The 27,658-nt window shown below is 50.1% G+C and overlaps 2 protein-coding genes and 1 long non-coding RNA gene across 4 annotated transcripts in view; 1 reads left to right on the top strand and 2 right to left on the bottom strand.

The window, feature by feature from the left end:
* INTS1 (integrator complex subunit 1) overlaps positions 1-4,371 on the bottom strand; it is a 43,610-nt gene extending 39,239 nt beyond the window's left edge. The window contains exons 1-6 of the mRNA XM_072982823.2: positions 4,157-4,371; positions 3,061-3,351; positions 1,806-2,002; positions 657-794; positions 341-500; positions 156-261 (exon numbers count right to left, since the gene is read on the bottom strand). Of these exons, the coding sequence (XP_072838924.2) occupies positions 156-261; positions 341-500; positions 657-794; positions 1,806-2,002; positions 3,061-3,351; positions 4,157-4,214 (950 nt within the window). The 5' untranslated portion in view covers positions 4,215-4,371. The remainder of the gene's footprint in view (positions 1-155; positions 262-340; positions 501-656; positions 795-1,805; positions 2,003-3,060; positions 3,352-4,156) is intronic.
* The window catches only part of LOC144584679 (uncharacterized), a 191,164-nt gene that overhangs the window by 123,249 nt on the left and 40,257 nt on the right, over positions 1-27,658 (top strand). The window lies entirely within an intron of this gene.
* Positions 8,497-27,658, bottom strand: part of LOC110084704 (lysosomal alpha-glucosidase) — a 25,335-nt gene continuing 6,173 nt past the window's right edge. For both annotated transcript variants that reach the window (XM_020804297.3, XM_072982718.2), the window contains exons 2-20: positions 24,693-25,224; positions 23,130-23,275; positions 21,982-22,147; positions 21,008-21,104; positions 19,144-19,263; positions 18,013-18,131; positions 17,460-17,591; positions 16,914-17,024; positions 16,502-16,615; positions 15,878-15,962; positions 14,761-14,878; positions 14,013-14,146; positions 13,744-13,895; positions 12,825-12,973; positions 12,436-12,577; positions 12,118-12,216; positions 11,258-11,422; positions 9,778-9,924; positions 8,497-8,932 (exon numbers count right to left, since the gene is read on the bottom strand). In XM_020804297.3, the coding sequence (XP_020659956.3) occupies positions 8,870-8,932; positions 9,778-9,924; positions 11,258-11,422; positions 12,118-12,216; positions 12,436-12,577; positions 12,825-12,973; positions 13,744-13,895; positions 14,013-14,146; positions 14,761-14,878; positions 15,878-15,962; positions 16,502-16,615; positions 16,914-17,024; positions 17,460-17,591; positions 18,013-18,131; positions 19,144-19,263; positions 21,008-21,104; positions 21,982-22,147; positions 23,130-23,275; positions 24,693-25,214 (2,781 nt within the window). In that variant the 5' untranslated portion in view covers positions 25,215-25,224 and the 3' untranslated portion in view covers positions 8,497-8,869. The remainder of the gene's footprint in view (positions 8,933-9,777; positions 9,925-11,257; positions 11,423-12,117; positions 12,217-12,435; positions 12,578-12,824; positions 12,974-13,743; positions 13,896-14,012; positions 14,147-14,760; positions 14,879-15,877; positions 15,963-16,501; positions 16,616-16,913; positions 17,025-17,459; positions 17,592-18,012; positions 18,132-19,143; positions 19,264-21,007; positions 21,105-21,981; positions 22,148-23,129; positions 23,276-24,692; positions 25,225-27,658) is intronic.

Here is a 27,658-nt window from a genome sequence, read left to right as displayed (position 1 = left end):
TTTGGAAATGATTTCCTGTGAATAGCCCAGTCCTGTTATATCGGCAAAAAAAGAAAAAAAAGAAGAAGAAGAAGAAGAAGAAGAAGAAGAAGAAGAAGAAGAAGAAGAAGAAATGAAATAAAAGAGAGATTAAAGGGCAGGAAAGCCGTTTGCACCTGGGCATCACTTGTCCCTCCTCCTCCGGGCTCATCTTGTCCTCCGCGATCAACAACTCGCTCTGGCTGTCCTCCTCGTCTGGGACCGAGGGATGTGGGCTGTTTCCTAAAAGCAGAACCGGAATCCATCATCATCCCGATCACCCGAGGGTCAGCCCTCCCGCCCTCCTCAGGACCCGCCTTACCAGCACTGAGGTCCCCTGGACCGCGTCCAACCTCCCCGTGGGACAAAATATTTTTGGGAGGCATTCTGGTGCCGAAGGCCGTCTGCACGTTCTCCACAAAGGTCTTGCAGTGGGGGCTGTCCACCCAGATGCGTTCCCCCAGGGAGTCCTCGATATAAACCTAGGCGGGAAGGAAACCCCGAGGTAGCTGGGTCACAGCCTAGAAGAAAGCCTCCCAGGAAATCTTCACATCTCTAGACCACGAGGAAGCCTCTGACGGGCCCACAGCTTCTCCCCCCCATCTGAACCACGTCCTTTGGAAAGCCTTTCCCCTCACCTTGACAAAGATCTCCGGCCAGTTCTCGTCTTCCTCGTACGCCGCCATGAGAAGGTTGCAGGCCAAGACGGAGGCCAGGCTGTTGCCTTTGGCTTTGAAGTTGATGGAGGCATCTCGGCGGAGGAGGCTGCACAACGCCTGCCGGATCATGAGAACACGGGTATGAGAACGGATGGGGGATCTTGCCCTCTCCACAGGTTGCACAGAAGGGTGATCCAAACAGGAAAGAAATATTTATTTAAAACCCAGCCCAAAGCTCACCTGGATTATGAGAAGCTACACTGCTGTTGTTGTTACGTGCTGTCAAGTCTCTGACTCACGGCGACCCTATGGATGTTGCTGTTGTTGTTAAGTCATTAAGTCGTGTCCGACTCTTTGTGACCCTATGGATGAGCCGTCTCCCAAATCTCCTGTCCTCAACAGCCCTGCTCAGCGTTTGCAGACTCAAACTTGTGGCATCCTTTAGGGAGTCGGTCCATCTTGTATTGGGTCTTCCTCTTCTCCTGCTGTCTTCCACCTTTCCCATCATGACTGCCTTTTCCAGAGAATCCTGCCTTTCCAGGAGGTGCCCAAAGACACTTCTTGCTTTATCAAACTCTTTCTAGTTTGAGATCCTTTGCTTCGGCTGACATCCCAGCCCCAGACTCTTAGGCTCAGAAACCGTTCAGATCCCCTCCAGCCTGGGTTTTTCTCGCTTGCGTGGCAGGTGGTTTCCCCTTCCATTCATTTAACGGGATTCATTTTAAGAGACAACAGGGTCTTCCCTCCCCCCATGAGTATTTTACAGTCAACCACGTAATTATGCAAAAACTCAACATTTCTGGAATCTGTGCACCTACCGTGTGATGCTGGTGAGAATCTCTTAGGGAAGATAATTATAGACAACGCAACAAAAATGGTTCTAAATGCCAGATAACCTTCAGTAGCACACAGAAGCAAAACAACCCATGGTTTTAACCTCCAAATATAAAACCAAGTTACCTGCAAAGCAACTGGCATACGTTCCCATAAGAATCAACATTACATTTCCATTTTTTAAAAAGCATCCTGCCCACAAGAATGAAAAATGTGCCTATAACAACAATACTTTTCTCCTCCCATGAAGCCCCACATTTAATTTTGTTGTGTACGTGCAAATCCATGCTTCACCTCAATCACTCCTTCCGTGGCAAAAATGTTTGGCTTGATTTTGGCCAAGTACATCAGACTCAAATACAGGGTGGTGTCAGGCTTGGCCCGGTTCATCTTCAGCTGCTTCACCGCCCCGCACAACACCCCTTCGATGCGATCATCGTTGCCTTCCGCTTCCGCAGACTCGATCTCATCCAGGAGAACCGTCGGGGCCACTGTAATCAGAAGCAAACCCAGCGTGCGTTTGATCAGAAGCTTGCAAAAATGACCTATTTCAAACACACTGCAGAATACCCAAGTGAGCACGGTGTCAGGTGGTTTACAATTTACTTATGCAGACTACACACTGCTCTCCGCCTATATTCAATTTACCAACCTTGGAAAGATCGAAGGCTGAGTCAACCTTGAGCCAGCTAACTGAGCCCAAACTCAGGCTGTGAGCAGAGACTTTACTGCAGTACTGCAGTTTAACCTCTGCACTTTTTTTCCAAGTTGAATTTAACTTTTAATTTGAATTGCTGAAAGAATTACTACAGAATTGCTACAATTTAGCCATTAGAACAAAAGTTCCAAAAACGGTATCTTTGCCAAAATAAAAATATAAAGTTTGGATGGGGACTTTTTTTTTTTTTTGGTCAAGTCAGATGTTCTGGCCCACAACTACGCCAATAAGAACATCAGAAACTACCCTACAATCATCATCCTCTGAGAACGGCAGAGCTGGAAGGGACCCTCTGGGTCATCCAGTCCAGCCCGTCAAGGAGGCCGAGTGGGGGAATCAAACTCCCAACCTCTGGCTCTGCAGCCGGAGACCTAAACTACTGAGCAATCCAGCGCTCAGACCGTTGGTCCATCCAGCCCAGCTCTGATGGACATTAATGGCTCTCCACGGTCGCAGGCGGTATCCTGGCTCAGCCCCCGCAAGAGAGCCCACATATTTTCCAGCAGGCTGCCACTCAGGTAGTCACCAAGCCGGGTACGACTCAGCTCCCAAAATCAGTAGGTCCAGGGTGGGATAGGAGGTATCAGCTCCACGAAACGTGGCCAGTGGCCAAGGATAGTGGGAAACTCTGGGCCTAAAGAGCTGGAGGGCCAGAGGTTCCCTAGGGCCAGCTTAGAGAGCACGCTGGGAGGACCAAAGAGACAATGACCTAAATTAAACAACGTCGTGAACCTGAGATCGTTTAGCGCCAAGTGACTTAGATTTAGGATATCAGGAAAAGGCTCCCTCCTGCCTCTCCCCCCCACCTTCCCTTTTAAATATTTTTTTTACCTTCAATGGGAATCACCGACGGCTCCTTTATAGAGGGGGAAATGGCTCGCTTCTCGGCGACCGCCGCCTCGGCCAAGCGCCCCAGAGCGCTGAGCGGGGGCGTCGAGGCGAGCTTGGGCCGTTTGGAGAGGCTGGTCAGCCCAGAAGTGCCGGCCAAGGCGGCCGAGGCCTCCCGTTTCCGCTCGGAGGGCAGGCCGGCCGAGGCGGGCTTCAGCAGCGTGGCGGCCGCCTTCGACTCGCCGGCCTGGCCTTTCGAACCCAAGGCAATGAAATCTCCCGGAGGAGGGTGGCCTAGAAGGTAAGGAAAAGAAATACCCATAGATAAGTGAGCAGGAAAAGGGGGGGGGGGAAGCATCAGCAAGAGAAACAACCGGCCAAACTATTCCTAGGGGAGAGCTGTGAAAATCTCCATTGCTCTTTTCCTCGTTGCAACACAATTCTCTCACCATTTTTCCGACTGTCTGAAAACACACTTTGTGCCCAATGTGTTCAAGAGCTGCTGCTTTTAGGGAGGCTGCAACATTTTGGTGTATGTATCCATGGGGGGGGGATCGGTTCCTGGGGGCCCGCGGATACTGAAAAACGTGGATTATAGCAAACCGCTATACATAGCCTCGTCCCTGACTCCCCGTAGTGGCCGGTGTAACATCAGTGCTGTATGTAACAGCCGGTTCTTGTGATTTCGCCTTTAGAAATACCTATTCCCGAATATTTTATAAATATTTTCAGACCGGGGATAAAGTGGATCCGTGGATACCGATCCCGCGGATAGAAGAGTCCGGCCGCATTTTCCAGCCTGGTTGGGGCAGAAACAGATCGAACTTTTCTCTCTTAACTCAGAAAAGGGCGGTGGCCGAGCCTGGCTTGGCCCAGCAGACCGTAACCCACTGGGTAGGGGATTCTGGGCTTTGTGGTGCAAACGAGGAGGCAGCCCCCCCACCCCCACCCAACTTTGCTTTGATGGCTCTCCCTCCAAGCCTGCTTTGAATCTGCAGCTGCCAAAAGCAGAGAGGCGGGATTTTAAAGGGGGGGGAAGCGTGCACGCGCCTTCCCCCCCGCCGCACATGCACGCGCACGCCCCCCCCCGCCCCCTCACCGGAGGGTTTCACGACGGCGCTAGGGCGGCGGGCAGCCGCGGGCTTCGGGCGGTTCATCCTGCGCGCGGGTGGGTGGGCGTGGCTTCTTGGCGCCAGGGGGCGGGGCTCCGAGCCCAACCGGGGAAAGGAAGGGAGGGGGGCGGCGGCGGAAGCCTCCTCGTCCCCCCGGACCCCCTCAAGCCCTTTCCGCCCCCAATCCCAGCCGCCGGTCTCTTGTCTCTCTGGCTGGAAGCCTGACCGGAAACGGAAGTCGCTGCCGGCTCTTTTTTTTTTAACACCCGGAAGAACGGCTCTCTTCCGGCAGGCCTCTTTGGTTGGCTGGCTTCCGCCCCCGTGAGGTTGGGAGGTGGAACTGCAACCAACGCGCCGCCGCCCGGGGAGGGGGGAAAGAGAGCCCAAGGAGGGCGGCAGCGACCCCTGTCGGTCAAGAAGTGGAAGTGCAGCCTTTCAGGCACGTTGGGCTCCTCCGGAGCTGGCTTGGCAATTCAGCCTCCCTCACGTTGTTCTTCCTTGAACCCGGGCCTTAGAGAGAAGGGAAAGGCTGGAATGGGGCTCTTTTCTCATACAGAAGTAACGGGGATCGGGGGGGGAGGTTGGTTTTAGTAATTCAGGGAGGAAACACTGAGAACCCCACGGCGTTTGCTCGGGATCACGGAAGAGAACGGCCGGCTGACCCTTCCCACCGTTGACCGGGCAGGCTGAGGCTGGTGGGGACGGCCGTCCGACAAGACCCACATCTTGTCTACCTTTGGTTCAAGGGAGTCAACGGGCTTCCCTTGCATCGTATCCTTCCAACAAGCATCGATCGGTCAAGTAGAGAGAAAGGTCAAGTTAGTGTCAAACGTGGGTCCTCCGGACTGGTCCACTACAACTCCCAGAATCCCCCACCTCTTTGGTGAGGCTTCTGGGGGATGGAGTCCAACCACCTCTGGAAGGTCAAAGACCGAGAAGCCCTGGATTGGACGACATTAGATCGAAACTCCGCCGGAGGAACAGCCATGACCGACATCGCCGGCTCTTCAGGGCCAGTGACTTCGTTTGCTTGTTCCTATCTTCTCTCAGTATCTGCTCTCCTTTTGTATGTATCCCGCTATAACATTTGCACAAGAGTAGGTTTTGAGCAAGAATAACCACATTGCCTGTTGTACAGCAGCCAGACAGTTATTGGGTACTTGATTAATAAAAAGAAAACACGAAAGCTGCTGAAGATGTGTTTCCTCCCAGAAATGTCACATCACATGAGTTTCAATCATTATTGTTTATTTGACATGGAAACATAAGGAAAAGAATGATGTAAACATATAGATATATAAACACCCAAAGAACCACAATTATTCCCACTTTCTCCCAATCAGCATTTCCCATGCCATGAACAAGCTTCAAAAACATGTGGCAGCATCAGATTTTGGCTACCTCCATGAGGTAGGAAATCTTTCACCCTCCAAATATCTTGGATTTGAGTTTCTAGAAGCTGTAATCAACATGGCTACTAGTAAAGGGTTGTGGGTGTTGTAGTCCAAGACTGCTGGAGGGTCAAGATCTCTCTCCCACCTTCTGCTTCAACCTGCAGTGCTATGGGTATTTTCCTAGAAGTATTTAATTCTGAGAAAAGCTCAGACTGATTTGAAGGCTCTATCCTCAATCCAATTTCTAGTTCCAGCCAAAATAGACCCACTCACATAAGTGTTGGCTGACCATTCCCTAAGTCTAACAAATGGATTTAGGTCTTAGAGGCCAATCGTAGGCTACAGTCTCACTTCGGGATTTACATGGAGGTGAAACCTGTGCTAATGGGAGAGCCGAAAGATAGTTGTCCATTCATTAACCCGTAAACGCAAATTTGAATCACTTGGATAAAATTAAGGATGCTTTTCTTTTTTGCTTCAAGTCTGTTGTTGGTTTAAGGGGATCACTGGGAGAGCGGGTCAATGAAAAGAAAAATAATAAAAGGGCAGCCCCCTCACTTAAGCAATGTCGTTATGTCATTATGAAATCCTATCACCTTCTCAAAGAGGTCAAAAAGGTCTTTAGATAAGCAATGCAAATTTAATGAGTCAAAAAAGCAGGCAACCCACCAACCATCCAACCATCCAACCATCCAACCATCCAACCATCCAACCATCCAACCACCCATCCAACCAACCAACCAACCAACCAACCAACCAACCAACCAACCAACCAACCAACCAACCAACCAACCAACCAACCAACCAACCAACCAACCAACCAACCAACCAACCAACCAACCAACCAACCAACCAACCAACCAACCAACCAACCAACCAACCAACCAACCATGCTTTCATCCTTTGGCAGCCCAAATTGAAATACTCTTCCAAATAATCTAAGGCACCTTCGAGAAGACCCAGAGAATGTAGACGCCTGAGATGCGACGCATGCCCCATCTTCAAGGCTATTGACAGCTGGCTGAGATATTTCCAAGAGCCCCTAAAGCCAGCGTGCCTCAAAATGTCAGTGTCTGAGGTGTACAAGCAGGAGGAGGCAGCCGTCCTCGTGTCCTGCTTGTGAACATTCCAGAGACCTCTGACTTGTTCGTCCTGGGAACGCAAGGCCAGACTCAAGATGCCTTTGGTCTGATCCACCATGGCAACCGAGGCGGCAACAATCATCCCTGCGCCAGGCTAGTTTCGGCCAATTCTGCATCCCATGCCAATGAGGTATGACCAGCATGGGTAAAGGGACTATCAATGTACCAAGAGAAGTAACACCAAGGGTGGATTTCCTTCCTAAGAAAAGGAGTCTTGCTCAGGATGGCCAGACAGGAAGAAGCAAGAGGCATCCTCTCCCCACTTTTTCCAGTCTGACCAGCAATAAGCATCCCAGTCAGAAGCTCATTCCTTTTTTTGTTTGTTTGCGTAAAAAAGAAGTGCAAGTTAAAGGCAAAGAGGTATTTAATTTCGTCTTCTATCTCAGCTGCAAAGCTCAGAACGGTAACTATTCTCAGTATTAATTTCCCACTAATTTTGATCTTTTCTAATTTATTCCTTCATCATTCTGTATCCTTATGAGGAAGTCAATGGTGGAAAAGTAACTAATAGATTGTTTCCGATCATTTATTGATTTAAAATATTTGGTGGGATTGTTTTAGCTAGACCTAGAGCAGACCCACTGAAAACGGGGGGGGGGGGACCTGAGTTAATTATGACCGTCTCTACTGCCCTTGAAACCAATAGGTTTACTCCAGGTAGCAACTTGCATCCCTCTGCTAAGCTAACTCTGGACCCAATCGCAGTCACAAACACAGCTTGTGTGCTGTTGTTGAGCTACTACTTTTGTTTCAGACTCATCTGACCAGTGTCAATTGATTCAAATGATAATAATAATCCCACAACTGCAGAGCCACAAAGGGACCCTACGGCTCATTGAATCCAGCCCATGCTAAGGAGGCACAGCGAGGGATTGAATTCCCAACATCTGGCGCTGCAGCCAGATCCCTAAACCACGGAGCTAACCAGCAGGTGGTTTTCCTATGCAAAGTTCTGTTCTGACAGCCATTGGCTACTCACAGCCACGTGTGGGCGGATTCGAGGCGCAGTCATAGAGAAGCAGCAGATAAGAGCACAATCTTACACACGTGAGCTCAAAAGTAAATACCTACAAGTTCAAAGATCCATTTTAAACCCGTGAAATGCTACCCATTCAGATCAATTTTTGCAAGGGGTCTAAGACGTATGATGGGAAAGCTATAGAGACGGGGAAGGTGGAGGGGGGGAGCTCTCTATTTTCAAAAATATATAGTGCAATTAGTCCCCCGCTCCCATGTACTGCCGTACACTAATGACATTCACACTGAAGGTGAGTTGAGGGCCATATCAAGTGCGACCCAAGGGGAGGTGGAGTTACCAGCTGAGGGTTTCCTTCCAAGATCTCTCACTGGCACAAGCAGCCGCAACGCCCACCTTACCCCCATCTATGAATCGGACGGGATCCTGAGTCAAATTCTTGAGGTACTTCCTTGGGACGGCCAAAGGCCAGGGATTTCCGCCCCTGGGGGAGTTTGCGCATCAAAAGTTGTGGAGCAGTAAAGCCTCTTGGCTGATGACTCGAGGAGGTGGGTCATCAGTCCCTGTGAAGCCAAGCTGGGTGGTTCAGTTGTAGGTGGAAGTGACGGTCCAGCAAGACGGATCCATCCTTCAGCGACGGTTCCTTTAACTAACCGGGACTGTTATTTGACAAATAGTCTGCTCTTCGGGATCTTAGGACGGGAATCTCTCCCTAACCTTGCAAACTAAGCTTCCATGAAAGGTGGAAAGGGCAGGAACTGAACAAGGGAGGTTTTGCATGCAAGCATGGGACCCCCTCCTCATGCAGCAGCAGGGGAAGCCCCAGAAGAAGGAGCAGCTCATAGCAATGCAGGACGCCTGCCCCCAAAAATGCAAGCCTTACACGTTCGGGAGCTCCGATCCAGGGAACGTGGCCGATGCTCTCCCTTCTGAATGAAGCCACAACACACAAGGAGGAGCATGAGATGCCTAGCGGCGTGCAAGGGATGCTAGAGCAAGGCGAGGCGGAAGATTCTTGGTAGGACGAGGCGTTAAAGAGGCCGGCGGGGCGGAAGCAAGAATCGCACACCCTCGCCGAAAGAGGTGACGAGGCCGAGGTGGAGCCAGAAAGACCCACCGGGCACGGCGGCCTCCCTTGGGAGGTCCCCGTGCAGACAGCCACCTGGGGAAGGAAGCGACTCTGCCGTCTCACAGCCACCGTACGTAGAATCCCTGGCTGAGATTTAGCTGAAGATCACCCACGGTGAGGACCTGGCGGAAAGAATGGGAAAGAGAACCTCAGCAATTCCGGAATGGCCGTTTCAAAATCTCTGATCACCCTTGTTTTCCTTCCGACAGGAATCAAAATCAACGTTACATGGAAACCTACAATGCTAACCATATATTCAAGGTTGGTGTAGCAACCCCAGACCTACTGGAGTATCCCACCCTGTAGTTATGCTGCCACCAACCATTCGCTCCACCAAGTCACCCAGACCAGGAATGGATTTTAATAAACAAACGAACAAGGGTTTATTGAAACAACCAACAGGGTAAATAAAAGGATCAGGTAAATAGGATACTGGAACGTGGTATAGTCCCAATCGTACACATACAACAGATTGGTTCCCACGGAACACTTTAAGGTAACGCACAGACCCTGAACCTATCAGTTCTGGCTACCTAGATAGAAACCTGAACCTATCAGGTATGTACTATCTGATGAACAGTTGTACCCAGTCTGCCCCACAGTCTGACCCACAGACTCCAACTCCACTTCTCCACACCAGCTCTCCTACGATGGACTTCCCCCAAATATATATACAGTACAGCTCCTCCCCCCTGATGTCCCGCCTTCCACTCCCCATAGGATGGAACTTTCCCTCCAAACCCCTGACAGACAGGTACCATCAGTGCTGTATGTGACAGTTGGTTTGTGTTTTTCTTTAAAAACATATCAATTAAGAATTAAGAGCAGCAGAAAAACAACCCATGTTTCCAAACAGCAAAAAGCACAGCAAAACCAGCCTGTTTTTGACTCAAAGGCAGGTAGGTGTGAAGCGAGGCCTGCCCTTCGGTGTCTGTCCCACGCAAGCTCCACGTTGCCACCTGGTTACCTGGTTGGTCAAATAGGTGAAAGGCCATTCCTTCCCGTTGACCACGACGGTCTTGGGCTCCTCCCGGACTCCGTAGACAGTCAAAGTATCCACGGTGATGTAGGTGGCTTCCACGTTGGAATGAAGGACGGTGGAGGTAAAGGTGCCCTGAAGGAAAACAACAAAGGGGAGGGGAAGCCATGATTCCTGCTCAGGTGAAACGACAACCGCAACAATAAAGTGCCCTCAAGCCAGTTCTGACTTTATAGCAAGCTTCATGCAGTTTTCTAGGTCTAAAGCATTCAGAAGTGGTTTCTCAGTCCCCACCCCCACCCCCTTTTTGGGTGGTGCTCTGAGTCCGTGCAGCTTTGCCCAAAGCCGTACAGGCAGCAGTGCCTGGAACCCCATCAGCTATATATGCTACAGGTGATCCTGGCTTGCCCTGCTCCCAGGAGGCACAGACAGGATTGGACTCTGAGCCCCTCGGTTCCTCGGCCAGGCACTCCTCCTGAAGGACCTACACCAGGCTTTCCAGCCGTCCAAGCTCCCAGAAGACCTCCACATTGACTGGACCCCCTGGGCCAAATCAAATAATCCATTATCATCATCTTAGAACTGCAGAGCTGGAAGGGACCCCCTAGATCAGTGGTTCTTAACGTGGGCGATAATGCCCCCCAGGGGGCGATTTCATTTTTCAGGGGGGTGGTAGAACGAAAAGGGGCGGTGTGGGGGCGCTGGAGCAGGAGGGGGGCGGTAGGGGGGCGCTAGAGCAAGCAAAACCTGTGAAGATGGCTGCAGCCTTTTTACAGTGTGCATGAATATATATTTTCCTCCAATTTTAATTTAGTTTCAGACTTTTTGTCTTGAAATTTTTAGCTCCTGCATTTGTTTTTATGCCCTTTTCATATTTCTTTTTGCGTCTTAAAATTCACTTGCAACTAAATCATTAAATGTTACTTTTTTGGGGGCATTTCATTTTCTTGGAATTTAATTTTGTTTTCAGGGATCATTGGATTTAAGTGTCTTAAATAAATAAATAAATAAATAAACAAACAAACAAACAAACAAACAAACAAATAAATAAAAACAAAGATATCACCGCGGGGAGGGGGGCGATGATAACTTCCTCAATGGCTCAAGGGGGCGTTTCTTTCAAAAAGGTTAAGAACCACTGCCCTAGATCATTGAATCCAGCCCGTCAAGGAGGAGATGCAGGGGGGGAATTCGAACTCCCAACCTGCAGTCAGAGACCTCGACCCCTGAGCTGTCCAGACATCCTGGATTATTCTGCCCACAGCAGGGCTGTTTCTATTTGACCTTCCTTTTGAAGATGCTTTACAGGGGTGGTTCTCAAAATAATCAACAACCATCTCTTCTTCGCCTGCCCAAGACGGCGCCCGCGGACATCGCGGAACAAGAAAAGCAAAAGAGGCTTCAACCGAGCTGTTAGCTAGCATCTGCCCGCCCATCTTCCTTTCCACCGGAAGGCACCTCTCCCTACCTGTGTGACGTTGAACACTAAGTACGCATAGTCGCCCTTGGCGAAGGTGTCCAAGCTATCCCCGTCGTCCCAGTAAAGGTCCCCCCAGGCGTTGGAGTTCTGCGACAAGGCCGCGATCAGGCCCAAAGGGTTCTTGCGGCTCTCCGAAGTGCTGGATCCGGGTTTCTGGGGGATAAACCAACAAGGGCGTGCATGCATCTGGTCCCGCCAGAGAAGTCCCACTCTCACGAAGGAACAGAAAGAGCAGGAAGAGAAGGACGAACACCGCTAAAGTTGAATAAGACCCCTCGTGGAATAAAACTGGGCGGTGTTTACAGACTCTGTCCACAGAGACTTGGGTGGAATTGTCATTCCACTGTGAACCCACGCAGTACCCGTAAGGGCGAGAAAAATTGGCAGCCACCTCCACTGCTCTGTTCTCTTTGAAAATGCTCCCCATACAGCGTGTAAGGAAGTTGTTGGGTTCAGTTGTGAAGCATCACACGGGGCCCACCTGAGGCCCTCCAGCCTTTTTTTTTTTTTTTTTGGCCTTCGATACCCACCAGCATGAGACAGGATGAGCAACGGTTAGGGACGATGGGAGACACTGTTTAAGAATGCCTAGAGGCCCACAAGTATAATTTTAAAAAAATGAAACAATAGCCCCGCAAAGCCTGTGTCTTTTTGACAAGAGCTACAATTTATACGGGAATTTTGGCTGAGCGGGGCGTTTCCATCACTCTGATCTCCTCGGGACGTACAAGGCTACAGACCAGGCCTCCTGTCTCCCCTGCTTCTCTGCCACTGGGAGTGTGTGACGACGCTCTAGAGCTCGTCTGCCAAAGGGCCAAGAAGAGGACAAAGGCTCTCCGGCCTCTCACCTGGGTGGGCAGGATGGTCCCCTCCCGCAGGTGCAGGTTGATGTGGTCCAGAGGCGCCGCCATTTTCAGGTTCTCCCCGCTGCTGTTCACCGAAGAGCCCTGCAGGGGATGGGGGGTCCAAAGCAGGGCAGGCAGGTGGGAGCAAAGATGGTAAGGAAAGACGAAGGGCTACAGGCACATATCGTAACAGAAGGAAAGCAGCAGGCGACCGCGACCACGGAGGGCAGGGGGGTCCTCCTTCTCTGTGGGCCCATTCGGGAGGGGAGCAAAAGAAGGACAGATGGGGAAAAAAATCAGATTATGGCCAACAGATCTTACCGTATAGTAGTCGTACCACACGCCTCGGGGGAAGTAGCCGATCACCGAATCCATGCCAAGGTCCAGCACCGGCGTCACCAGCAGCCCTCGTCCCCAGAGAAACTGTCTGTCGATGGCATAGGTGGTCACGTCCTTTGGGAACCTACAAGGGGCAAGGAGCCACAGGGATGGCCTGTAGCTTTGGCGCAAGCGGACCCAGAGTTTCCTGAACCGAGGCGACCTGAACCTCCACTCCAGCGACAGCGAACAGCTTGCACAGGAGGGAGGGAGAGAGAGTGACCCCGGGGGGGGGGCTGGGTGGGTGAAGAACTGCACAAGGAGTAAGGGATTACAGAAGGCTCTTCGGCTCCCTCCCCTCCCGACAGACACAAAGAACCACAACAGCTTACTCAAAAAACAGAGGCCGGACGACGGTGTCCCCTTGCAGGTGGGCCCGATGGAAGAGGGAATAGAGGAAAGGCAGCAGGGCGTAGCGGACTTCCAGGGCCTCCTTCATGGCAGCCCGTGCCACCGGGCTGAACGCGGTGGGATCCTGAGCCTGGCGAGGGGAGAGAAGCAGCCTGAGTGAAGGCAAACAGAACAAATTAGACCCGCCTCTCCTAAAATCTTGTCCCCCCCAGGCATGGTTGGGTGAGGGCTCCGGTTATCCCTCGAGGGCTGTTGGGGGATTCCTAGAGATTCCAATTGTTCCTAGAGGTCTTGGGCGGTTCAGCCTGCCAAACATCCCGGGACCCAAAGAAGGAGTCCTGAGCAAAGGAGGTGCGGAGGCTCCTCCAATGGCACCCCGCATCATAGGAAACTGAGCCGGGATCTGCTCTTCTCTCTGTGAGAAGGGAGCCATTGAAACCAAGAAGGAAAGACATCCCAGGTGTGGCCTTTTGCATCGGTTGCAACCTCTTTGGAGAGAGAGCAGGAGAAGTCAGATAAATCTGATGGTTCAAGTGAACTCACTCCAATGGGAAGTTATGCACCACATTTCTATTCGAGTCACTGCTCCCTAGTTTGGAAGCATATCCAAATCAGAGACTCAGACAGAGAGACAGAAGGGGTACTCTTTTTTAAGGCAAAAAAACAGGTATTACTCTTAATGAGCACGTAGGCTGTAAAAGTGAAGCACGTCTCCAATTCTGGATTTAACATTAACGCTAGCAGATTCATATCGAGAAAAACAGTCTCCCCTCCCCCCAAAGTGATGGGTTGCACTGCCTCTCATTTTAGATAGTAAGAGAGAAGCTCTCAAGAGGTTTCCTGGAAAACTTTACGAACGGAGGCTGGGAGCGTGTCCTTCATCCCCGATCCCTGCTCTACCTTCTCGCCCTGGGTGTTGTGGTTTCGTGAAAAGGGATAGAAGGCTCCTAGTTGCGTCCAGCGAAGGCACAGCTCTTCCGAGGTGGAACCGGAGAAGCCGCAGATGTCTGCCCCCACCAAGGGAATTCCAAAGAGGCTGAAGCTCAGGATGCCTGGGGATGTTCGGAGAGGGCAGGAAAGAGGATGAGAGAGGGGGCCAGGCACCCACTGAACCTTCAGGTGCAGGGGGCTTCCAGGTGGGATTCGCCCCAACACGTCACAGCACCCACCTGGGATAGACCAGAACATGTCCTTCCACTCGCTTCTGTTGTCCCCAAGCCAATGTCCCGAATACTTGCCCTGGCTTGGGAAAGTGGAGCGAGAGATGACGAAGGGCCGCTTCCCCTGGATTTGGACCAGAGCGCTGAAAGGGAGTAAAAAGTTATAATAGGACCCCCGTATCCCACCTTGGTGGGAAGGGAAAGCCGTCCCATGTCTAGTTGTGCTGGCCACGTGACCATGGAAACTGTCTACGGACAAAATGCTCGCTCTACGGCTTGGAAATGGTGATGAGCACCGCACCCTAGAGTCGGACACGACTGGACTCAATGTAAAGGGGAACGTTTACCCTTTACCTATCTGTGCGGTGTCAAGCCTCTCGCAGATGACAAAAAACGTGGATTGCAAACCTGATGCCTAGCGTGGCTTCTGGCCCCTTCTAGTGGCCAGCTCTGGTAAATACATGATGGAAATACATATTTCTGGGTTTTTTTTTTCTTTTAATCTTTTTAAATATTTTCAGGACACAGATAAGTGAGACCGTGGATACTGATCCCGCAGATACGAGGGTCCTAGAGTAGACACTATAAAAATTATAGGGATTTACTTGCCACACCAGTGTCTTTTTATCACACGGCATGAAAAGGGACCTCATTTCCCAACCTGGTCCTGGAAACGGCTTCTGCCTGTCAGCTTCCCCTCCCTGTCCCACAAAAGCAATTTTATCCACAGGCACGAGGGAAGGGAGAGGAGGGTTACCTTGCAGTCGCTTCGGCTTCCATCAGCCCGTAGAGGTTGTGGAGGTTGTAGTGGGATGACGTGTTTTGTCTGGCGGAGGCACAGATGGTCTTGGCTGAAAGGGAGCCCCCCAGGATGGCTGTGGCAAGAGGAAGGTTGGTCAGAAGCAGAAAAGGAGACGTCGGTGGTTGGAATTTTTGTCTGTAACATCTGCACAAGGGCAAATGTTTCTACACACGCACCCATACACACACACCCACAAAATCAATCACAGTTTTGAGGTTTGATGGGATCCCAAGGGCCCCCCTAATCCAGCTCTCCAGAAACGCTAAGAATCCACAGCTCAGTGACCCACGACGGACGACCCGCCAGCCTCTGTTGAAAAACCTCCAATGGAGGAGAGTCCACCGCCGTCTGAGGCAGCCCATTCCTCTGTCAAACAGACCTTACTGCCACGAGAGTCTTCCTAAGGCTCAGCCCAAACTGCCTTCCCTCATCCCTTGGATGAACGGGCCCAACTCCAAACACAGCAGCAGAAAACAAGATTTCTTTGTCTTCTGAGTGACAACCATTCAAACACTTAAAGACTGTCTACCTGACATTTCCACTTAAAGGATCTCAAGGAAGTAGGGGCAGAAACGCAGGACGACATTCAAGCAGAAATCAACCTTTCCCCTGTTGAATATACACCCGTACCCTGAGAATTTCCCCCCCGGAAAGCTTGAGAAGAAAGACAGGACCCTGAAGCTTTTGGTTAAAGCTTATGGTTTCAAACTCCATCTCCCCAGAGTTTGGAAAAGATCCTCAAGGTTTCAGATTGTCCCTCCCGTAATGCCATGGAGAATCCTCTCCTGATGACATCACTAGTGAACTTCTTGCTTGGCCCAGCCACCCCCGATGCCCACCTCCTCCAGGTTTCGCTGTTTGTTAGGCTGCCCCGACACTACGAGGAAGTACAATAACTACCCTTCTTGTCGGCTGGGTAGGTGTAGGCCGGCCGGGGACAATGGTACCGATTTGATGGACTGCCGGCTCAAGCCAGGAGTGATGTGACACCTCCCAACAGTGGCAGCCTTAAAGTAACACGGTTGAACTTGTTCAAAACCCAACGGGATCCAAAACCATCTTCCCTCCTTACCAGGAACGTAGGGTGGGTTGTCCAGTTCTCCTTGAGAACAGCCTTCTGATGAGCCGTCCATAAAGTTGGATGGTTCGTTCATGTCCTACAAGCAACGAGATCAATGGGTGGGTTTAAGAAGGCCCAGTTCACACAGCGGAAATGGAAAGCAAAGTTTTCCTCCAGCACTGATCAGATCCAAGGTTCTGCCTAAAACCAACAGGATTGCTCTAGGCGTGTTTTAGGTGCCCAGGACTGTTGCAGCAACATCACTATCCCTTATTTGTTCTTATTTATAAGGAACAACAATCTAAATGCTGAGTTCTTCCTCAAAAACCACATTCCGTCAAGTGCCTTTAGCACAACCCTTAATTTCCACGCTGTGCTATATTGAAGAGGAGGTATAAAGAGCATCCTTCCTTTTTCAATCACTGCTGTGGCAAATTTTACACTGTGAAGCTCCTAGGGATGGGAATCGGTCCTCTTAAACCAGCGATGGGGCTGTAGTTAGATCCATTTGGAAGGTACTGGGTCGAGTAAGGTCACTCTATGTTCATGCTAAAGCTTCTTGTTTCCTATTTTAAAGCATCTAGATCATGCACGCCCATGTTTTGTAACACCAAGAAAAGCGAAGCAGAGACTTACGATCCAAACACCATCAAAGGGGACGAGAGAGTAGAAGCGACTCAGGTTTTCCAGCCACCACTGGTGGGTATCTGGGTTAGAAAAATCAGGGTAGGCGGTGAGACCAGGCCAAACCTAGTAGGGGAGAATTTAAAAAAAAAAGAGAGAGACAAGAACACAGACATCTAATGCATAAAATTCAGAAGAGGTTGCAAATCTGACCAATAAAAATCTATGGGACTTTGTAGTTCAATGCATCTGGAGGGCAAGAGGGTTGGGAAAAGCCGACAAAAGGCAGTAAGAAGAAGCTGTAATATACAGAATTGTGTTTGACACAGAGAGGTTAGAGGGACAAAGAGATGGCTTTATTTGGGTCCTTGTGTCCCTCTGGAGCAATCAAAAAGAGGCAACGTGTCCCTACTGATGCTCTCACCTTCCCTATCAAAGGCTTCCCTTCTGTGTTGTTGATGAAGACACCACGCTTTAAGCCTTCGTCGTAAGGCCAGTAAGAGCCCGGAGAGGAAGCGCTGCTGATCCCAGGATCCTGTGGAGGGTGGGGGACAGGGGACAAAGCAGAGGAGGTCACCTGCTGTTCTGGAGACACAGGCCAGGCTGGGAGAAACCAGGCTCATGAGACCACCAACCCTCTGAGCTAGCTGGTGAAAGGAATTTGTAAATCAGTTCGGCTACAGTTCCCAGCCAATATCTTTTTTGCTGTTTTGCAGCTGGAGGGGAGGACAGCATCCCAGCATTTCAGTGTTGGGTACGGAAAAGGAGGAATTCCTTTCTCCGAAAGCCCCCGTGTATCCAACACTGAATACAACAGCGAAATGGAGCCCTCTGCTCCAGCTCCTTTGGTTCGCTCGCTCCCCTGTATGTCACGCCACGGCTGGCTGGCCTGTAATGGTTTGCCACCTGCAGCTATCACGTGGGCACCTAAAAACCGATCAACCAAAGAAACCGGCAAATGGCAGCTTACCACAATCATCACGTAGGACTGCCCGTGTTTGTGAAGGTCTCCCACCAGTTGAGGGAGTGCGCCGAACTTCTGAGGGTCTGTGGTGAAGTCTCGATAGCTGTCCATGTAGTCAATGTCGTTCCACTGAGCATCCTGCAAGAGCCGCGGGAAAAGGGGGGATGTTGAAGGAGGGGGATGGAGTCGTTCCAGCGTCAGGCTAGATCTGGGGGGGGGGGGGGACGGACCCAAGTGTGAAACCTGACTTAGCCCTGAAAGCCACTGGGTCGTCTCGAGCTCATCAGAAGTGAAAAAGAAACAAAAGGTCCTGCCCTTAACAGCCCTGCTCAGCTCTTGCAAACTAAGCCTGTGGCTTCCTTTAGGGAGTGAGTCCATCTTGTACTGGGTCTTCCTCTTCTCCTGCTGCCTTCCACCATTCCCAGCATGATTGTCTTTTCCAGAGAAACCTGCCTTCTCACGGTGCGGCCAAAAAAGTAGGGCAGCCTCAGCTCCGACATTTTTTGCCTCCAAGCCAGTCTGATCACAGACCTGCTTGCGTCCACGCGCCTCTTTTTACCTGGGGGATCTGAAAGTTCCTCATGGCTTTCACCGTCTCCCAGGTCTCGTTGCTCGTTCCATAACCCCAGCGGCAGAGGTGGAAGCCCAGAGCCCAATAAGGGGGCATGGCTGGGAAGCCTGAAACCAAAGCAGAGGGCACGTAAAGGCATAGTCCTCGCAACTCAGAGTGGCCACCCCACGCCCGCCACTGTCACACACGCGCATTCCTCCTGCACTTCGGCACCTGTAGCCCTTGTACAGAAATGCTTCCCTTGGAGAAAATAAAAACAAATAAAGACAACATGAAAGGCCAGCTTGGTCTGATCAATTTCTCCAGGACTGGTAGTGTCAGAAAAGAAGAAATACTTAAGGCAGCTAAAACAAAATTAAAAAAAAAAAGAAGAGGCTGTAGTAGATATGGCCCCCCCATGGATCTCCTCCTTGACTGGCAGGGAGATATTCTGGGGAGATGTTAAGAGGGGCAGTTTCCCCTGACTCTAGAAGGCCTTCCCCTCAGACTTGTAGAGATGGTCATTTTTGTTTCAGCATCAGGTTAAAACTGAGCCATTCGCCCTCACCTCTATTGCCTAGTGATTTCTGCTCTCTCAAATTACAGAGTTTATTTTGCTTGTTGAATGGTTTCAAAACGTTTACGCTTCTTAGATGATTCTACAAGTCTAGCATGGATCGCGCCCTACCGTGAGATCTTCAGATACAGGGTGGGTGATGGGTATTTCAGTAAATACATACTTGGCCCAGAAAAAAAGGCCACGGTCATGAAAGGACTCCTGGCTGGGCGGGAGGATGGTCTTGCCAGCCGGAGGAAACAGGCTTCTCCGCTCCGGCGCGACGGTGTCAGGAACTCACCAGCTCTGTGCCCAGTGGAGACTTCCCAGGGCTTCAAGGACGGAGTACCTCCCCTGGCACCGAAGAAGGGGTTAGGAACAGCCCCCATGGTGCTTTCCTCCACCCCCCCCCCCCACTTCCTATTTTGGCCGAGGGACCTCCTTGGGCAGTGACTACATTCCTCTGCTTTTGCTTTCCTCTCCCTGGCTGCTGATGCGGTGGCGGGTGCTCAGTTTTTCTGGCATGTGGCTGGTTTGAGATGGGAACTCTTTTCGGCCAGGGCAGGGAACCTTCGGACACTCACCAACAACCTGCTGGTACTGCTGGACCACCAGGTTGGGGTCAGGTCCCAGAAAGATGTAGAAATCCAGGACTCCGCCGATGGTCCTCCAGGTGAGGGCGGGAGCAGGCTGAAGGGACACCTCTGGGCAAGGGACGGAAGACAGAGAAAAAGACATCGAACACAATCGCTCTCAGAGCATCCTTGAGCAATTTCTTGTAAAGACAGAGCTCTCTATGGTTGCACTCCAAAAACGTGAGGATGTTTCAAAACCTGGGTCCCTTTCAACAGGCTTTTTTTTTCCTGCATGACCTCCAGCGGAGTGTATACATACATGGTGAAAGGCTGGATATTACAAATCCACTTTCCCATACCTAAACCTCTCTAGAGGTGTTGTATTCCAGCTTAACCATCCCCAGCTCCTGCTTGGGCCACACTGGCTAGCTGTAACCCAGAGGAAATCCCATTTCTTTGGGCGCCAATAATAACAGTTGGTGCCCCAAAGGAAAAAAAAGCAAGACCTCAAAGTGGGTCAGGTGACTTGTCCTCCTGTCAGCTCCCACTGGCCTGCATTCCTTCGAAGCACAGATTCTTAAGGGTCCTTGGAAGGCCTAAGGAAACCCCGGCTTCTCTCTCTGCTGGTGACCTCGGTGACCATTATAGGCCTGTGGTCCCAGCTGGTGCTGGCCACGCGTTCTTTGCTCTCTCTTCTCCTCCATCAGCTGTTCTACTTTCTCCGTGTAACCCATAGGTAGAGGGCCTCCCACAGAAGGTCAGAAAAAGGTGGCCGACTGGGAGATGTGGGGGCAGCTGGTCCCAGAGACAAAAAAGCCCACAGCTGTAAGATGCGGTTAAACTGCCTGCCGGTTGCTAAAGAACCCACCGCTAGCCAGGAAACAGATGTCTTTGCTCCACCAAAAGCTGTACAACCACATTCTTCCCCACATTGCCCGTATGCATCTTGACCCCCAGGTTCCTGAAGTACCGGCTTGGATCAGCTCCAAGACCCACACAATGATCGGAAAAGGAGGAGAACAGGGGCATTGGGGGGGGCAGGAGGGACAAGATGGAGGCAATGCTGCTTCCTTCATTTTGTCAGGCAAGATATTATATGATTTAACAAAGAACCTCTCAAGTTGTTTTTAAGAGTTCTCTGCGGCTCAGGATGCAGGGAATACATCTATAGCAAGAGGATACGAAAAGGAGCAAGCCATCGGACAGACAGAAAGTTTTAACATTTTGGCATTGCTCTTCCTCGGTAGCAAACTTTAAGATTTCAAATAATGGCTGGGAGGCAAAGTGACAATTTTAAGAACTCTCAGAGTGGGGTGACCTTGCAATACGAGCCAATGCATGGCAGAGTGTTTAGGGTTTAAGACTGCACATTGGGAGTCCCAAATGAGCGATGAAACTCACGAAGGGGTCCTGGGCCAGTCCCCCCTCCCTTTCAGAATCTGAGAGTTTACTCGGAGCCCAAACTGTGCTGCTGAAGAAGGCTCAGCCAAAGCACTTGGTCCTTCATTTATTTTCGTGCATCCTTGTGACTGTGGCACCTGACCCATTAGAAGAAGGTCTGGCTAAATAGAGTGAGATTTCTAGATGTTGCATCTTTTCCCACCTTGATACAAGACATCTGGAGGACACCGAGTTCGGAAACTTTACTTTTACTAGATTTTTACCCCGCCCCCCTAGACAAAGTCTACTCAGGGCAGCTTACATACATAATAAAAACATAACAGAAACAACATCCTTAAAACATTTAAAACTTAAAATTTTTAACAATTATATAAAGGGCTAATCCACATTCGCTGCCGACCCCCCCCCGAGAAGGAGCGCCTTCCGCCTGACAGTCAACCCCCTTCTCCAAAGATACAAAGGAGAAACACACCCATTGCGTTGCTATTCAAGAGGAAAACCCCGTGCGCAGCTCCACCTTTCTCCATGACAAGATAAAACGGGTGAACGCCGTAGAGATTGCAGGACTCCTGAAAGAAAGGGGGAAGGGGACAGGAGAAGCAACGTTGCCTTCAGTGACGGCTTCCAAACCCCACGAATGTGAACAAACTGCTCTCACGACGAAGCAGCTGCTCCGCAGAGGTTGACCAGCGGCTGCAGAGGCCACCCAGGGAACCCACTTCATAGCCATTAGACAGCCTTCGGTGGAAGGGTCCAAAGCCCGTTTTCAGGCTCAGAAGCCAGTGGCCGTTGCCTCCTCTCATGCAGGTGACCAAGTTCAATGAGCTGATTATGGGTTCAAATTACATGGCGCTGAGCCATGTATTACATTTGTTCTTGGACATGACTCCGGAAGAGCTAAAGCGCAAGAAAGAGGAGCCAAGCTTGGCCAGAGGTTAGGTGCCCATCTCTTTGTGGACGCTTGGGCTGTGGATGTCCAACGCAGATAGCAGGCTGGGTGAGATGACCTTCAGGGACCCTTCTTACTCCTGCCATTTTATGAGGCTAAGTACTTCCCCCCCTCCCTTCTCTAGGTCCCATGTTTATGCAGAAGCCATAGTTCCCGTGTGAGTCAGTGGCTGCAAGTCTAGAACCACAAGATGACAAGGGGATCAAGATGACAAGGATGAGCCCTCCCTCTTTAGCAAAGGGGTCCTCTGGTGGGTGGAGGACCTCCTCCCACACAGGTGATCTTAAATGTGTTTTAAACCAATCTTCCCCCAGTCTAGCCCCTTCCCGAGTCCCCCCCCCCCGGGTTGTGGAAGACTGGCTTTAGCCATGGCAGGTTCTGTTCACAATTGTATCTTTGGTCTTCAACCGTCTAAAGAAGAAGAAAGAAGAACAGATCTGCAGGGACAGCAGACACGCCCCAGGTGTGAGAACTCGCACACTGTGCACAGAAGTTACCGTGGGAGGGACATCTCGAGCCCAGAAAGTCAAGGTGTTCCACTCCAGACTGTGTAGAAAGTTGCTCTGGTGTTCTCCCAGGCCATAAAGGTAGGCAGAGGGAAGGAGGGTGGAAATCTGGAGAAACTGGTCAGCATAGAAGAGAGGAGCCACCGTGGTGTTCAGCCTAGAGAAGGAGAAAAGGGGATCAAAATGGGCTGACTGTCCTGCACAGGCAGCCGGGGTTCCCCTTCGAGAACCCCCTCCCCCCCCCAAAAAAAAAGACATGGAGGTCAACAGAGCCAAGACGAGAATGGCAGCATAGGCAACAGTCAAACCCATGACTTGTTTCTGCACTGAATGGATGCCACCTTCATGAGCAGAGCGAACGGCAGGAAAGGAGCTGCCCTGAAGCAGTAGCTGGCCAGGCAAAGGGGGCAGAAGGCTGCAACTCTCTCCTCTGGACAGGAACTTCCTAATTTTTCCTGCACAAAACTTGCATCTATTTGAACTGAGCAAATATGTTCCATAACTACATTCCAACGACATCTCAAACAAAGCATTTTTGTTTTGTTTTGTTGCTGGAGCAGCCTGACAAGTTAAGGCGCCATATGAAAATAAGGACAACATAGATTTCAGATTTCTCCCAACGTCAGTTTTTGCCTGAAAAAAAAGAGGAGGTGATCACACCCCTCGCAGCTTCGGCATTCCGGGAAATGTTACATCCCCGACCACGGGCTGCGTGGGTTGCTGCTTCCCTTCAAAGGAAGGACTCCTTCATTCAGAACAACCATCCCCACGTGGATCGTCTTGGGGACGACAACCTCCGCCCTCCCTGAAAACTGAACAAAAGGTCAATGGGTGTTGTAGCCTAAAGCAGTGGTTCTTAACCTTGGGTTATTCAGGTGTTTTTGGACTGCAACTCCCAGAAGCCTTCACCACCAGCTGTGTTGGCTGGGGTTTCTGGGAGTTCCAGCTGGGATGATGTTGCTTTAGAAGCTACCCACCCACCAGGCCTCTGTGGCAGTGTTTGAAACAGGCTTCTGGCACAAGAGGCCCTCCTGCCCAGGGTAGCCTCTGAGGGAAAGCCTGGAGGCATCTCATCAGGCCTGCCACAGAGGCCTGATTCTTCCCATGGGAGAGACCAAATCGGCCAAGCTGGTTCTTACAGAACGGTCCCCGAAGCTTTCCGCGTCACTATCAACCCAAAGGGCTCCTTGGAGAACTCCACCGCGTAGACAGGATTCTCTGCTTTCTTCTTCGCTGTAGGTACATCCAGGGGCACCTCGTACCGAGGACTGGACGCATCCGTGATCTGTAAAAAGCAGGGGGAAATCACAGAATTATGGAGTCAGAAGGGGCCCCTAAGGCCGTCGAGTCCAACCCCCTGCTCAAAGCAGGAATCCACATCCAAGCAGATCTGAAAGAGGGGGGGGGTCCAATTTTCTCTTGAGTGCCTCCAGCGCTTCCCGAGGTCATGGGTTCCCTTGTCATCCTGCTCTAAAAGTTAAGAGGATTTTTCCTGATATTCAGCCTAAATTTGGCTTCCTGTAGCTTGAACCCATTATTACGTACCCTTGCACATAATAATAAACACAAACAAACACACACAGGTAAAAAATTTAGGCCAGAGATTGTGGGCAAAGAGTTTTTAACTAGGGCAGCAAACTAAGACACCCTTGGTTTTATGCATACCACCAAATAAACCATGTTTGTGGTGCATCAGAAGAGATTTCAAAACACACCATCAGGCAAACCCTTTACGAGGATGAACTAAATAGGCACAAAATTGTGAGCAAGCTTTTGAGATCTCCAGCCCACTCCACCAGACAAGTTGTGGCAGAAAGCCAACAGGCTAACTTGGTGAAGTGGAAGAGGCAGACTCTGCTGGCTTCAGCTTACATGCCAAGCTGTTGGGACGAGCAAACTCAGAATTACTCATTGGCTATCTAACTAGCAGATTTTATATTTTCAGACATGGGGGAATTAGCTGTTGGAAACCTGTGCGACACCACATAGAAACCCAAACCATTTAGGTCTATGCTTCTTCTTCCCATTCATCTTAAGACTTTGGCTAGGCAGATGATGTGACAATTATCAAACACTTTCCCAATCTCTAACTTTTTCTTTCTCTAGTTTTCTGTGATGTTCTACCTCAAGAATCAACCCGAAGATCTTGAACGCTCGCTTACAATCCTATGTATACAGTAGGATTGCCATATTTGCAGGATCAGTACCTGCACTTTCACTTATTCACGGCCTATATATACTGTATATCTATATAGGTAAAGGAAAAGGTTCCCCTTGACAAATGTCAAGTTATTGTCCGACTCTAGGGCGTGGTGCTCATCCCCGTTTTCAAGCCATAGAGCCAGCGCTTGTCCATAGACAGTTTCCGCGGCCACGTGGCCAGTGCGACTAGACACGGAACGCCGTGACCTTCCCACCAAGATGGTACCTATTTATCTACTCACATTTTTACATGCTTTCGAACTGCTAGGTTGGCAGGAGCTGGGACAAGCGATGGGAGCTCACTCCGTCACGTGGATTCGATCTTACGACTGCTGGTCTTCTGACCCTGCAGCACAGAGGCTTCTGCAGTTTAACCCGCAGTGCCACCACGTCCCATTCTCTCTCTCTCTAGAGAGAGGGGGGGTTCGCTATATCCACGATTTCCAGCATGTGCATTTGTTTAGTTCTCATGAGGCCCACCAGCCCAGGCGGCGACTCACCTTGACATGCAACCGAGCATCCGTCTCAAACTCCACGCTGAGCTGCAGCTTCTCAATGTCTTTGGGGTAATACGTCTTTGTTTTCCTGGTCAGAAAGCCCACCATCCCCAGCTCCGTCTCGTTCACGCTGCCCAAGGTGTAGCTGGGGAAGTCAGGTGGGTAAAAGCACCAAGGCACGCCGCTGGTGGCACCAGAGCCCTGCTGGCTGTCAACAAAGCAGCAGCCCCGGCCTTCGCACAGTTCTCGCGTCACGACGACATTTCTTTCTGGGTAACAGTCAAAGCGAAGGTCTTCCGGAATAGAGATGCACTTCGTCAGGGGGTGAGTTTCGTGCTGACTCCACCAAATTTGCCCGAGCACCCAAACAGTCACTCCGCTAAGGAGACCAGCTACCATCAGGAGACCTCCACCCAGCCACCAGGCAGACAGTTTCTGATGGCACAACGGCTTCTCATCAGCGGCGTCCTCCGCGGCTTCAGTAATCTGGGGGACGTATGTCGTCAGCTTCTGATACGATTTCATTTTCTGGATTCTGGATATTGAAAAAAAAAAAGAAATAATTTCCCTTGTAACAGTAGTTATAAGGTTCACAATTACGGGAAAGGAAGAAACAATCTCATTCAAGTCATAGTGACTTTCAGATTAGACTACTCTAATGCTATGCTTAAGAGACTGCGTAAAAATGTCCACTGGCCAAAACAACTGAAAGGCTGGGGCTGACTGTGCGAAGCAAATATTGCCTGTTTGGAAAATTCACTTGCTGACAGTTCATTTTTCTGTTGGGGTTGACTTATATTTTTGGTGGATTCTGTGGCCTCTGGAAGACCCTGGGGGCAGAAAACTGGCCCCTAAGCCTGCCAGTCGCCCAACGTTGCTTTCGGCTTTAAAACTCTCTAGAGCCTAGAAGAACTGCCTATACCGTGAACCAGCACAGACACAGAGATCATTCCAAACTCTCTTCTCTAGGTATGCCACCAACCAAATTTTCCTCTGCACAAAGAAGAACTTACACGAGTAAAGGCAGGGAAGGCTGGTATTCATTTGTGTGTGATTATCCCGATGCAAAGAAAATGGATCATGCTGTGCTGTCAAATATGATTCAGAGTTATGGTGACCTTCCTCCAGCATTCTATGTATAAAGTGGTCAGGAATGGCTTTACAGTCCCTTCCTTCTGTTGATGCTCTGTATCAATGTGCAGCTCTTCCAAAGCAACATAGGTAGCAGGACATGCAACCCCATCACTGCTACATATCCTCCAGGTGATCTCAGCGGGTCCTGTCTTAGAAGGCCCAGTAAGGATTTACATCTAAAGGGCATTTTTGGTGGTATGTTGAGAAAACCGAACAGTTAAGACAGAGAACATGAAAATATTGATTCGTTTGAAATCTGGTGCTGGAGGAGAGCTTTGTGGATAGGCTGGACTGCCAGAGAGACAAACAAGGGGATCCTAGAGCACATGAACCCTGACCTATCTCTGGGGGCAGAAATATCGAAACTGAGGCTGTCCAACTTTTGGACACATCATGAGAAAACAGGAAAAGACAATAATGCTGGGAAAAGTGGGAGGCAGCAGGAAAAGAGGAATAAAAGATGGACTGACCCCCTAAAGGAAGCCACAAGCTTGAACCTACAAGAGCTGAGCATGGCAGTGGAGGACAGGAGATTTTGGAGATCAGTCATTCATGGGGTCGTCATAAGTGGGAAGCAACTTGACAGCACACAACAATTTGAGAAAAACATCTCATGGCTTATATTATTTTCTTATCACATAATGCTTTTTTTTAAGTAATGAAAAAATATTGAAAGCATATTGAGAAAAGCAACCAGCTACTTTGCCAAAAAGTGAATGAAGAAAGAGTTGCTTTCTCAGTACCAGTGGTGCCTCGCTAGACAGTTGCCCCGCATGACAGTTTTTTCGCTAGACATTGGCTTTTTGCGATCGCTATAGCAATTCTCAAAACAGTGATTTCTATGGGGGATTTTCGCTAGACGATGATTTTGACAGCTCCCTCCGTGCTTGCAAACAGGTGTTTTCAGGACCTAAGCTTCGCAAGACAGCGATTTAAACAGCTGATCAGCAGTTCGCAAAGCAGCTTTCCTATGGCCGATCTTCGCTAGACAACGACGATTCTTCCCCACTGGAACACATTAAACAGGTTTCAATGCATTCCAATGGGGAAATGCTTTTCGCTAGACAATGATTTCGCTAAACAGCGATTTCAGTGGAATCGATTATCATCGTCTAGCGAGGCACCACTGTATTAGGACGACAAATGGGAGCAATCTTTTCTTTTTTTAAAAAAAGGTAATCCAGGTTCTGGTAAAAAAAAAATCATATTAACTTCCATGACAAACTAAAAGGTGAAATAGCCAATCTGAGTGTGTGAGGTGAGGAATCAGGCAAGTGTGAAGACCAAACCACATTTTGGGCGTTGCATCTAAACCCAGAACTCTTTCTTCATTCCTTTTAAAAATGCAGCACTCCTTGGCCACATTTGTAGATTGTTCCTACAGCGAGCAAACACGCCTGAAACAACTTCACGTACTCTTCAAGGAAGCTCTCTGAACGTGCCGAAAGGCTACGTATTACAACCTGATCCTGTTCATGTTTACTCAGAAACCAGTCGCGCTGGCTTCAGCACCTATTACTCACAAGAATTTCCAGTCTTACTGTTACTTCTTGCTCCTAACGCTAAAAAGGAAAAAAAAAGAGGAGGGAGGAAACAATGCCATGCTAAGAAAGGTATATTTAACTGGTAAAAGATGCTGATGCATTACAGGCACAGGCTCCTTCTTCAGAACCTATGACGGGTTGAGGCCAAAATTTGCACCCTCAGCTCCACTAAATTTGCCAGGGCTTAACAGTACAAAACACGGCCACAGACAAAACTGCCATTATCAGCATAACCAGCTCGAGGCTAGTGCTTGCTTCAGCTCCCTGTCAAAACTATTGAGCTGTTTCACT

The sequence above is a fragment of the Pogona vitticeps genome, chromosome 13 (genome assembly GCF_051106095.1).
Source record: "Pogona vitticeps strain Pit_001003342236 chromosome 13, PviZW2.1, whole genome shotgun sequence".
Lineage (NCBI taxonomy): Eukaryota > Metazoa > Chordata > Lepidosauria > Squamata > Agamidae > Pogona > Pogona vitticeps.
Note: the sequence above shows the minus strand (reverse complement) of the source record. Positions and strands in the feature narration are given on the sequence as shown.